The 12,970-nt window shown below is 33.3% G+C and overlaps 2 protein-coding genes across 5 annotated transcripts; one reads left to right on the top strand and one right to left on the bottom strand.

The window, feature by feature from the left end:
* The first annotated feature begins 360 nt into the window (after positions 1-360).
* LOC134711415 (galactose mutarotase-like) lies at positions 361-9,508 on the top strand. Of its 4 annotated transcripts, none has more exons than XM_063571980.1 (9): positions 361-391; positions 2,594-2,657; positions 3,638-3,768; positions 4,334-4,488; positions 5,713-5,922; positions 6,693-6,774; positions 7,467-7,611; positions 8,328-8,496; positions 9,226-9,507. In XM_063571980.1, the coding sequence occupies exons 1-9, from the start codon at positions 376-378 to the stop codon at positions 9,301-9,303; spliced, it is 1,050 nt and encodes a 349-aa protein (XP_063428050.1). In that variant the 5' UTR covers positions 361-375; the 3' UTR covers positions 9,304-9,507. The 4 variants fall into 4 exon arrangements, with proteins under 4 accessions (XP_063428050.1, XP_063428049.1, XP_063428051.1 ...); XM_063571979.1 differs by lacking the exon at positions 361-391 and adding an exon at positions 1,839-2,141 and having other exon boundaries at positions 9,226-9,508; XM_063571981.1 differs by lacking the exon at positions 361-391 and adding an exon at positions 2,163-2,221.
* Positions 9,509-9,665: 157 nt separating this feature from the next.
* Positions 9,666-12,754, bottom strand: LOC134709406 (uncharacterized). The gene is made up of 2 exons (XM_063569568.1): positions 12,629-12,754; positions 9,666-10,036 (listed from the first exon to the last, which is right to left on the bottom strand). The coding sequence occupies exons 1-2, from the start codon at positions 12,717-12,719 to the stop codon at positions 9,765-9,767; spliced, it is 363 nt and encodes a 120-aa protein (XP_063425638.1). The 5' UTR covers positions 12,720-12,754; the 3' UTR covers positions 9,666-9,764.
* Between the last annotated feature and the right edge of the window lie 216 nt (positions 12,755-12,970).

The raw sequence follows: 12,970 nt of genomic DNA, 5'->3' as shown, positions 1-12,970 counted from the left end.
AATGATGTTCAAATTTTGAATACTTACTAACTATTTGAATAAATCTAAAAATAAACAAAAATAGATTTGAATAATAATACAAACAAATAAATAAAGAACAAAAATAGTTATATTCAATTGTCAAAATCATCATTAGGTTTGCTATGACAACAAAATAGTTGACAGAACCACTGTCGAAAGCTCGTGAATCCACTGTTATAAACAACGTTCTAATCTGATACAAGGTTGCTAGAGAGGTTTATGACGTTTCGACGTTAGATATATATATCATGTCGGAACGTTTGCGTTTTACTGATCGGTGGTGCGTTGCCTTCCGTCATTTCAACCAATGAGAGTTTTGGTGGATATTACCGAAAAGCAGTATTTGCTTTGCCAATGGAACATAAAAGAAGTATGAAATATATACGAAGAACGCTTTCTTGCTTCTCACAATTTTTCAAGTCCCAAATGTGTAGGTTTGTAACCTGTTGTCACGCAAGATTTTTAAAACAAATATACCCAAATTACTACTAACTTCTTGTTTTATCTTAGCATGATACAATTTAGTACATTTTTGAATTTCACAATCAACATGTATTTTCGGTATTAGCAATAGCTCAAGGTTTTGAAGATAATTATCTGCATAAGCATGAACTCAACACACAAATGATACAGGGGACACTCTTTTTTTCAAAGAAAGATAAACGGCAATGAAATGTATGAATAAATGTTTACAAACTCCTTAGCACAGTTTGATTCGTAACTGTTTTGACAGTCTGGGGAAACCTGGTTAAATTATTAGCCGGAATTAGCTTTGACTGACTAGCTATAGCTTGCAGTAACGGCGATTATCTCCAACTGTGAAAGTAATTAATGAATTTATAGTTATAGCATAAAAATCTTTGAATCTTACGACAGTTGTTTATTTCGGAGCAAAATTGAACAAAGTTCCTTCAATAAAACATGTCTACACTTCGCAATGCATGACGACAGAACCGTCGGTTATAATTTGTAAGACAACTTCCAAGCGAACCATAAGACATTGTTGGCAAAAGTTTTGTGTAGCGTAAAAAAGAATTTAAATTGTCTAAGTTAGTCAGACAAATACGAAGATGGACAACACAATATTTGGAAATCTATAACTTTCAACAACAACAAAAAAGCCAAAACAAGCTCAGAAACATAACTTTAATAAATGCATTATTTATTCGAAATACTTTTTATCCATCTACATGCAACCTGTTATTCCCCCTTGCTCATCAACTTCTGAGTTGAGTTGTTGAAAGAAGAAAATCGCATGACGAAGAGCGAAATTCAATAAAATTATTTCAGTAAAACCTAGCTTCTACTCGCAATGTCATCTGGTATAATTTTAAAGACCCTTAAGACAATGTTGACAAAGTTAAGTGAAGCGTATAAAAAATAATTTAAATTTATCAAATTCAGATTAACACGAAACTAGGAACTCAATAGGCAAACCAATTTTACTGGCACTATTATGTTTATTAAAAATTTGTAATACGTACAGCATTCTAACAACGAATTAACTGATTGGTCTCTTTTCGTCTCTAGACGGTAGAGTGAAACCGAAAAAGTTTAACTTTGAGCAACAAATCTTCAGTGTAAAGGATGCGAGACAAAAATAACAAAATTGCATGTTTAATATTAATATACCATTTTCATGTTTGTCAGGAGCTCAACAGAACTTGATAAATTGAAAATACTTTTTGAACTAGATAACTAATACTTTTTGACTGGTTAACTAGATTACTTATCAAGTTGGGCTATAAACAGCTTGTACTTGCTTATGCTAATCAAATTTTTACAACTCTTACATATTTGTGATACTGCATATACTGAATTAATCTATACTAATAATAGGGTGTATAAATTTTACAACTTGGAGGCAGTGTCGTATTCATTGTGTTCTTTATAATAGACGTATTAAGTTTATGGTTGACTAACTCGACTTTAAAACCGCCGTATTTATACTTTTAAGTGAATTTTGAAGCACGCTAGAAAAATATTGAATATACAGATTATAATGGCTCGAAAAGACAACCGTCGGAATATATGTATGATTTTATGTTTTGTGACAGTAGTCATTATTGCATTACTTGCTGTAGTTATATACCTTGCCGCCAGGGGGACTAACTGTCCAGGTAAGTAAAGCTTGTGTTATTATTTACAAATCTTTTTATAGATACATATTCTTAGATAACAAGGTCACTTCTATTCTACAGTAAGACAAGACAAATGTTATGCAGTCCGTTAGAATTCAAACTTATAATTCTGAGAAAACATTTAAACACGAAGCTATAATTTATCCATTTGATATCTATACTTGTTTCGATCAATCACTCATCTGAATCCAAATTTAAAATAATGATAGTAATTTCACAGTCTCGTGAAAGGTCAATGCTTAATGCAAGTGCAAATTCTCTATTTATCATTTTAAAAAATCTTCAAGTTTTGTAAACTATAATGCTAATAGTACAAGGTCGTCATAATTGTTATTCGGTATAGGATATCATACTGCAAACATCGAGTAAATAAAACAAGTGTTGTATGTGTATATATAGTGAGTAACACATTGTGTTTTGGCTTTTTACAGAAAGTGAAATGTCTTCGATCTTAAAAGAAGAATATGGAGAGTTTAAAGGAGAACAGGTTTATCAGTAAGTTACTTTATATTTCAAAAAAATTAGGTCAACCACTTTAGCGTAGCTTGACTCTTGAATTTGTCGCTAGACACATTATTTGCAGCTGCTAGTCTCATGTGTCAGTCAAAGGAAAGGGGCGGTATACTTCCTTTGCAATGTCAGGCTTTCAACTTTAAAGGATTAGATCCCTAGGGTGACTGAGGAATAGATATATGGGCACTTTCGTCTCTCTTTCGACTGTCAGTCCGTGAGTTAAACTAGTGTCAAATTGGGTCGCCTGTTGGATTATGAGGGATGTAAAAGTACACAGCCACGTCAGTCAGAATGGGGTCGGTTGAATCCGATTCCTCGTTTAAAATAGATGGACGCACTGCGGTTTCTGCGCGTTAAAAATAGACCGCCTTGCAACAGTTATTTGTGCAAGTGGACCTGTTGGAAATATTGATTTTCTGTTCCCACACAATTTACCCTCACTTTCAAGTAGTAGTCCAAAAAGTCATAAAAAAAAAAACATCTATAAATATTCATGGTATGCTATACCCTAGTGTGGGAAATCACATTGTTGTTTACTTTAACATGTATCGTCCAGTGGCAAACATTTCAAAAATATTCAATACAAAAACAAAGCAACAATAAGACGAATAAGAGGATTCTGTAATGATATAGTCAAAGGAAATGAATTTCAAATGATATATAGTACGGGTTAGGAATTTATAAAGTGTGAACTGTTAACTATTAACTTTATATTTTTATGAGTATTGTCTTAAATATGGATAACAGTAAGAGTATACATCAACCCATGAAATTCTGCCTTCTTACATTATAATATCGGTCGCTGAAGTTCTAAATAAATTTATATATGTAGCAACGTCACAAGCGGAGTAAGAAAACACAACCCTAAGGCTTTGTGATGCTCATCATCGGATACATAATGTAATTATATGTCTCTGTCATCTGTAAGTGGCGAAAATATATGTTGTTTTTTTCTGTTTTAGATATACACTACAAAACAAAAATAATGTAAAAGTACAGATTATCAATTTTGGAGGAATAATTACCAATATTTTTGTTCCGGACAAAAATGGTAAAATAGCAGACATAACTTTAGGATACGATAGTTTAGAAAGTAAGTTACAGACTTTTGCCCTTTTTTATAATGGTCGATATAAATGTGCATTTTAAGCTAAGTTTGTTCAGTTGAAAAATGGATATATAGCCACAGAAACCATGTACTGGTATCGACAGGTGTGATGCATGTTATAAATGAGAATTACTAGGTAGAGCAGATCCTTTAGTAAGAGAAGTGATTATCTTCCATTGATGTGATAGTCTTCTGCTATTGCGATTCGTATCGCAAACGTAGTTATGTTCTCCAAAATATAACAAAGCATACTATTTTTAAATGGCGAAATTTCAAAAATATTTAGATACACTGTATATATATTATCAGACAATTCATGTCTGTTTGAATTATTCAAATATTTAAAGGACCCTTCAATACTATTTATTAGTAATGTTTACTTATATAAGTAACACACTATATGTTTAACCACCGTCAAAAATGCGTACGTTGAAGAATGAATTGAACCATTAAGTTAATCTTACTTTTGATTGTTGTGCTCAATTTGAACTGTCCTGAGGTATAGGGAACTAAAAGCGCTCAAATTTTAAGTTATTATTCTGTTCTATAGGATACACAACATCTGGTCCGTATTTTGGTGCTATCATAGGAAGATATGCAAACAGAATAGCTAATGGTAAATTTGAGCTGGATGGAAAGAATTACACGTTAGAAGTGAATAATGGCCCAAATGCACTACATGGTGGGAAGTTTGGGTTTGATAAGGTATAAACATTGAAATAAAATGATGAATTGCATTAAAACATATCTTTGGTCAAGTCGCCAAGTTCTATATGCGACACTTGGCAACAACAGTCAAAAAGCTATATAAAAAAAACTAACAACATCTCATGGCATTGAGCTTTTTTTTTAAAGATTTCAAGGGTTTGAATGTTATCACATTCATCCTATTTGTAACATGAATGTACATCTCTCTCTGATCTTCAAGGGAGTGATCTGATATTATCTACAGATGAATGCATTAACAGATCGTTATGCCTACTTTATGGACATTGTGGTTTCTGGTCTGTGCGTCGTACCATCCGTCCGTCCGTCATACCGTCCGTTCATCCCATTTCAGGTTAAAGTTTGTGGTCGATGTAGTTTTTGATGAAGTTAAATTCCAATCAATTTGAAACTTAGTAAACATGTTCCCTATGATTTGATCTTTCTAATTTTAATGCCAAATAAGAGATTTTATCCCATTTTCATGGCCCACTAAACATAGAAAATGATAGTGCAGATGGGGCATCCGTGTACTTGGGACACATTCTTGGTTTTTTTCTTGGTTCGTTCGTCCATCCCGCTTCATGTTGAAGTTTTTGGTCAAGGTAGTTTTTGATAAAGTTGCAATCAACTTGAAACTTAGTACACATGTTCCCTAAGCTATGATCTCTCTAATTTTAATGCCAAATTAGAGTTTTGACCCCAACCCCAGAGTCCACTGACCATCGAGAATGATAGTACGATTGGGGCATCCTTATACTATGGAAACATTCTTGTTTTTTTATGTATTGTACTATTCTATTTCCACGTTACCCACTTGTCAGGAATGACGAAGAATAGAATTTAAAGACAGTTCATTATACAGCCGATTGCATAGAGTGCGTAAGCAAACATAACATATTTGGTTAGCTTGCTTGCTAGCCGAACCGTGAAGTCATTACTTTATTAGGTAAACTACCCTCCTATAAGAGCAGACTAGTCCGACAGATAACCAGTCTATGTGTCTGTTTGACTAGGCTACTTCGAAAGATGGGTAGTATACCTTAACTAATAATGACTTCACGGTTCAGCTAACAAGCAAGCTAACCAACGATATTACCTTTGCCTACACACTCAATGAAATCGGCTGTAACTTCTATCTCAGAAATTGTTATTGCACTGTCTGGTTCCACTTTAAAATGAAATTAAAAAAAACAAACTTGTAACTATGTAAATGTGTTTCAGAAAGTATGGGAGGCTTCAGAAGATGATGATATCTTAGCATTAAAGTATGTCAGTGCTGAGATGGAGGAGGGTTATCCTGGAGAAGTGACAGTCGTTGTAACCTACATGCTGACGGAAGACAACGAACTTGTCATCCATTATACCGCTAACACCACAAAGAAAACTGTCATAAATCTTACTAATCATGCATACTTCAACTTGGCAGGTCAGGTAAGTGTTTGTAAAAGACAAGCGAAAGATACCAACAGGATAATCAACCTCATAAGTCGAACACGAACGGACAATGGTATGGCTAAAAACGGAAGCCGACATAAAAAAACAGTATTGAAAACGCAAAATAGAAAACTAAATACTCGAACACTCGGGAGTTAGTTCGTGTGCTTGGTAATCATGCTTGACATGTGGCACCACCCTGTAAATAAAAGATTAAAGGCTTTCTAGCAAGGGAGATTGGTACTAAAAGTAATTGGTGACAAACCCATTAAACAGCAGTCTGAATGTTTAGTTGACAATACATAAGCAAGCAAAAGCTGGTCACTTACCATGCTGCAAATAATATCTTTATACGATAATGACCAAGAGAGTGTGTTAAAAGATTGATACACACATATATCAAACTTTCATTATAAGAGACATGAATGGCTTCAACAGCCTCAGGAATATAGAACAAGCAAACAGAAGGATAGTAAACATGCCGTTTTGATTTTGAATTTCAAATGATCTTTTCAAGTTATCTATTTTCTATTCCTGAATTTTGAACTTTGAATTCAAATTAACTGTTCTGGCTTGTTTTAAGCTAGAGAACCACACATTCTAGTGAACTGAAGTTTGCCATCCTCCCCAAAATTGACCAGACCAATTTTCTGTTCAAAATACGGTGTATGTTTTCATACTAATAATACGAAATGGTATAGCTTAGAATCGATTTTTTTTTTACAGTTATGGGTAATAAGTAATTTTTATTTTTTTTATATTTTTAGGGCACTGGTGATATTTTGAAACATACTGTAGAACTGAATGCCGACAGATACCTTCCCGTAAACGATGTTTCTATTCCAACAGGTAAAATCACTATTCAGACATAAAATGATTTACTTATCCCTTTTATGTCCCAAAAGTATGCATCTGTATATTGAATTTGTAATGAAATGAATTATAAAGTTACCTGTTCTCCCTTGAGAAGTATGAACATTGATTATTTAAGATGTCAGATTCTATTATATCTTTTGATATTGACAGATTCAACTGTTGGTGACATGCAGTCCAAAAGTTAATGCAAATCCCAAAACCTTTGAAACATCGGCGTAGTTTCATGATTTAACATTGAATGAGCAGTGACTGCCTATGTTTATTGTCGCCTACCAAACACCCTCCTTTTCTCTTATTATGATGGGCATATAAACTGGTTCCGATCAGTTTCATAAATTTTGATAGAAACCACATTACATCACATCACATAGTTGTATCTTCCAATTTCTCGCCGTATCCATATGGAACTTCTCCTATTTTCATTGGAGAAAGAAGATCACTTTATAATGTTAGCTTTAATATAATATTCATCCACTTTCCATATTATTTTTTTTATTTTAAATGTTTTATACAAACATTAATAAAGTAATTTTGCAGAATCTATATATATTTATAAATGAGATGCTCTTCAGATAGACAAGTCTGAACTTGCAGATTTACTATTACCCGGTGTGACCAATAAATAAGATGTTGAACGATCATAGCTTTTATTTATCTTTTCAAAGGCGATCCTGAGACAGTAGAGGGAACTAAAATGGATCTCAGAACTTCCATAAAGTTAGAAACAGTGATAAACGATGTGCCAGGCAATGTAGGATATGATCATTGCTACTGTTTTAATGATGCTGGCTGGAAGAAACTCAGAGCAAGGTAAATTAGCATTTAACTATGATCATCAAGATATCTCACATCGTCGAATCAAGAATATTGAAAAGGAGTGTGTTAGCCTTTCATATTGGAATACGATTTGTATTCGTAATCCTTTGCTACTTGCATTAGCCATACATATATGTTTGCTTCTTCATATAGGAACAAGACTCCTTGACCTCTTAATCCACTATTGTGTTTATGATTACAGGTCAAACTTTAAGCTAGGCAGGTTTTATTGGTACACAAAAAACCCACTCGACCTATAGCTCTCTGGATTTGAAATTAGTGAAAGTTGAACTGTAAATAAGAAGAGAATAACGTCTTCTGATTAAAGTTGAGAAGCAAAGCGATACTATAGACAATATTGGTTGATTGGAATGAAATATCTGTTCATAAGTGTTAACAAAGATGTTTTAATATTAATAGCATCATTAAATTCAAATAACATATTTTTTGTCTGTAAGATGTTTCCGCCTTATAGCTTCATTAAATTCAAATAAAAACGTTCAAAAGTTGTCTTTAGATGTCTCGAGTTATGAAGCAACTTCAAAATTCTTTGTAAGATGAGTAATCTTTCATATGCATTCCAAAGGATTATATATATATATATATGTTGGTTGCAAGGCCAAATCAGGACACTGTTTTTTTAAGAATTAAAATATACCAAAATAATGCCAGCAAGCATGTATCACTGAAGGGTGATTACTTTTTTGCAGAGTTTATGAGGAGGTTAGTGGTAGGAAGTTAGAAGTATACAGTACTGAGCCCGGTATGCAGTTCTACACTGGTTTTTATATAGATGAACCCGGTAAAGGAGGTGGACATTATCATAAATATAACGGGTTTGCATTAGAAGCACAACATTATCCAGATAGTCCAAATAATGTAAGTACGACCCTAGAAGTATTATATTGACTATAATTATACTTCCATGGTATGAGTCTCTCTTATTACCGTTTGAAGGCAAATGTCGTGACCTTAAGCTGCTCACCAAAGGTCACCTAATTCTGTCCATGTTGTCTCTGGTGTCTTTGCATGATGCAAAAACTAAAAGTTCAATTAATGACAACAGACCACTGCACTGTTTCTGTCAGTTATAATTTGTCAAATTAATTATCCATAGTTTATTAAAACATAATTATATCCACGAATCGTAATTACAGTCTGAAAATGAAAAAAGATTTTTTATAATTGCTCATTTAATAGAAAGAGCAGAGATTCAAAAAGAAACATACCTAGCTACAAGAACAACAAGACGAGTGTATAACGTGAAATCGGGTTATGCTTACCCACCAGAGCACCTGCACGAAGTCGCCCTGTTATTTTTGTTTAGGTTAGCATTGCTCAGTATTTAGTTTTCTATGTAGTGTTTAATAGTAGACAGTTGTTTATCCTTTCTCCGTTTTTATTGTCTCTTTATTGTATCTCCCAGGCTCGTAGCCAGGAATTTCCAAGGGGGTGTTATTTGGACTCATGAACTCGACTTTAACAGTCATAATTTTAACAGAACGTTGACTTTAACAGTGCTTATTTGGTCGTCCGAACCCCCCTGGATACGGGTATGTCTCCTGCCTTTTAAAAAAATGTGACTTTGATTCAATTTTTATCTTACAGAAAAATTTCCCATCAACAGTACTATCACCAGGAGAAACCTATTTACAGACCACATCATATAAGTTTGGATTAGTGTGAGGAGAATAGATCAAATAATCACAGAAAATGACACAAATGTTTTGAGCATTACGACTCAGTAGCTGTCAGACCCAGAAATGACTTAAACGCGTTATTGAATGCTTTAAAAAAAGATGGGGATTTACTATGCAGTCTATTTGATGGGTTATATGACGCCTATCTTTACTTGGTAACCCTTTACTTATACTAAAAGTGTGGGTATAAATGAAAATGTGTAACAATTTGTATGAATAAAATTCTTTTTATATTTCCTTTAGCTATTAAGCTTTGTTGGATCCGATAAAATGATGATGAAAACGACACTGTCAAGTAAAAAATAACACTTTTTTTTACAATTTTATTAACCTTCCGGCATGAAGTTCACATTTCTACCTTGTCACGTTCATACATAATCATTTATCATATTTATCATATTTATCCTAAAATAAACCATTGAAAAAAATACACGAAGGGCCAAAGTATCATCCTTTGTCTGTTTCGGTGTCTTCTTTGTCTTTTGATAAAGCATCTTGATAAATAAGAGCTACTATTTCTTCTAAGTTTTGTTGTTTTCCAGTATGCGTTTTATTAACAACTGCACCATCTAAACATGGATCTTGTGAAGATGAATGTTGAGTATTACTATCCAATAACTGATGCATTTGGCCTTCTTTCGTTTTTTCAAGGGCTGAAAGCATTTCTTTGGCAGTTGGCTCCTTTGCCTGATTTCCTTTAACTTTGTTTAGTCGTCTCTCTATAGAACAAAAACAAACAGATGAAGAAACATGTTGGATTGGTATGTTATGGTAAATGAATCTGAATAAATAAATCGATTAAAAAAGTGCTGACCAGTATAAAAGTCTGCAAATGACCATGGATCAGGGTCTACGTGAGGTTTACAGAATATTGACAAAAAGTGCTTAATAAATTAAAAAAAATAGAGGATAGTGAAAAATAGAGTAAGTTATCAATGTTGTTTTTGGGCTGAAATATAAAGAATACAGATCAAAACGGTCTTAAAACATGAATGGTCAAGACGCCTCAATCCAGACATTCATAAATATATTTCCAACCAAGCCAGCTATAGAATGGAAATCATGTAAGATGGTGTGCTTCTATACGACAATAAAAAACGATAAAAGAAAATATGCGATATTTACTGTGCATGCAGGACACATGAGATGGAGGACACTATAAGCATGATGCCGTGTGACTGTCTGACAAAATTTATTAAAAAAATACAAAACGTGTACTGATGAAAAGTTAACCAATATAAGACTTATGTAATCAGGATAAGTGACCATCTACATATTGTTGACCAGCCATGTGTAATTTTTCCCTAAGCATTTTCTCCATCCCTCTGGAGAGCAAAAAAACAAGAGGTCAAGGCTACATATCAAAATGACATAAGCTACTTTCCAAGAACAAATATGTCTACATTCTTAACATGGTAGACTGTCAAAAACACTATTAGGAATCATACCTATTTTGAAAGAGGCGTGCGTACACAGGCACTTGTTTTTTTTAATGCATAGTCGACCTTCCTATGGATAGAAACAAGTGCTTGTGCGTCCGTACACTAACCAAGTGACGTCCAACAGGTCGAGGAAAGCGGACAATGCTTTGACAGAAAAAAACGAAATACTACCAAAAGACACACAAACTAAGGTTTACAGAATATAACTGAGAAAACTAAAAATAGAGTAACACGAACCCCTACAAAAACAAGGGGTTATCTAAAGTGCACGAGAGGGTTATCTGATCCTGCTCAAGTATTTTTTACACAAATACATTGACCACTGGGCCCGAGGTTAAACAGAGGGCATGACCAGACAGCATATTTTATTCGGACATGTATAGGCTACGCATAGGAATAATAAGAATACAGGAATTAAAAAGTGTCGACCTGAAAATCATATTTTCTAAGAAATCGAAGTCCTAAAAAACCCGAGAATATAGGATATGCATAATGGCGGCAGCACATTTTTGTCTCTAAATTAGAAACGATGCTTCTGTGACACTATGACAACTCGACTTTCATTGTTCCCAGTACCCTAGACATCTTGGTAAACTTGTCTATGTAAAACATAGCTTTCATTAGTCGATTGATGCTATTTGGTTCCATCTAGGGTTGTAACTATGTACATGGCCTTGTTGACATGTAGATAAGCTGTTACTTATACAATGCAGTTATATGCATCAATATCGTTCTAGTTTGTAGTTGTTAATAAAATTGTATAAATTATTACAGTTATTACTTATTGTTGATATTCGATTCTGAATTAACATATGTACTAGATGAATTGTATTACAGTTTATACAGTACAACAATAATGTATATTATATTTCACACTCCTTCAACAACAAAAACACCAACTATCATTGACCTATCATGAATACCTACTTCGGATTAGGACTTATTTCAGAGAAAAACGTAAAACTCAAATTGAATACTGACTGGAATAAGAAAATAAAGTTTAAGTTTCAGTGTCAATAACAAGATGCTAAATGAAGAAGCGAAAGATACCAAAGGGATGTTCAACTGAAACTGACAATGCTTTACATTGCAAAAAAAACTTACTTGAAAAATAATCCCAAAAGACAAATAACATCCTGAGTACACAAAACACAATGAAGAAAACTAAAAACTGAAGAAGAAGCCTAAGTAGAACGATTTTCACAAACTGAAATGATTTTGCTTACCTTTGAATAAAAAAAAGATACAAAAAAATAACACTTCTAGTGTATACATATATATATATATATAGAAACCTCGTTTACCTTATCGGAGTACAGCAAATTCGCACATGAGATCAAAATGCATGACAAATTTGCTTCTGAACGTTGAGAAAACAACAAGCTTTTACAATAGATCAAATAATAACAATCCAAATCCCCGAGCCTCTCTAAAATATCTCGTATCTGAATCACTTAATTAAAGACATGAATAAATCATTTCAGATAAACTGACTGTACGGTGACCTATAATTGTGATATCTTCTTCATGAATAATAATACCACATCCTTTAATTTTAAATATTGATCAGCAGTATAAACGATCTAACAGAAAATTGAGATCATTCTACCCCTCTAACTACATAAGCATGAATAGAGAATAATACTATTCTACAGTACATGGTTTTAAATCAGCATTGATGAAGTGGGAGTGAATATCAATTTAGACTTGCATGCAGAATCATCATAAATGAAAATAGAAATAGGTCAGATGTTAACGAACAGCGGCGAATATTACATGTATTACCTTGACGGTTATCTTCAAATTACATGCATTGACTTGACGGTTTTCTTCAGAAAATATAAGGTGAAAACTTAATTTTTAACATACCTAAAGAGTCTATGTACCGCTCTGAACTGATAAGATCATGTAAAGGTTCAACTGGGGGTCCAAGTTCTAATTTATGTCCAGTGCTCTTCATGATTTCTTTTTACCGGAAGTAAATAAATAACATTATTAAATGTAAACATTGAATTTTCACAAATGGTTATTTCCCTTTTGCCATTGAGTGAAAAAAAATCCATTTTATGGGCAAATGTGTTGTCAACTTAAAACTAAGACTGATTTTGTCTTACTTTTGAACATATTGTTGAAGCCGTGTCTGTCATGGAACATAACTTCCTTTATAAGTATCTGGTATACAGGAATGTTGTCTTCATTTCTTTATTTTAT

This window comes from Mytilus trossulus, chromosome 3 (assembly GCF_036588685.1).
Source record: "Mytilus trossulus isolate FHL-02 chromosome 3, PNRI_Mtr1.1.1.hap1, whole genome shotgun sequence".
Taxonomy (NCBI): domain Eukaryota; kingdom Metazoa; phylum Mollusca; class Bivalvia; order Mytilida; family Mytilidae; genus Mytilus; species Mytilus trossulus.
This window is presented reverse-complemented; position numbering and strand designations above follow the sequence as displayed.

Bases quoted from the DNA above. Each gene is read 5' to 3' on its own strand.
- LOC134709406 (XM_063569568.1), bottom strand. From the start codon at position 12,719: ATGAAGAGCACTGGACATAAATTAGAACTTGGACCCCCAGTTGAACCT. The intron at 10,037-12,628 runs GTATGTTAAAAA...TTTGTTCTATAG, and splicing joins GCGGTACATAGACTCTTTAG to AGAGACGACTAAACAAAGTT.
- LOC134711415 (XM_063571979.1), top strand. From the start codon at position 2,024: ATGGCTCGAAAAGACAACCGTCGGAATATATGTATGATTTTATGTTTT. The intron at 3,769-4,333 runs GTAAGTTACAGA...TCTGTTCTATAG, and splicing joins AGGATACGATAGTTTAGAAA to GATACACAACATCTGGTCCG. The intron at 7,612-8,327 runs GTAAATTAGCAT...ACTTTTTTGCAG, and splicing joins TGGAAGAAACTCAGAGCAAG to AGTTTATGAGGAGGTTAGTG.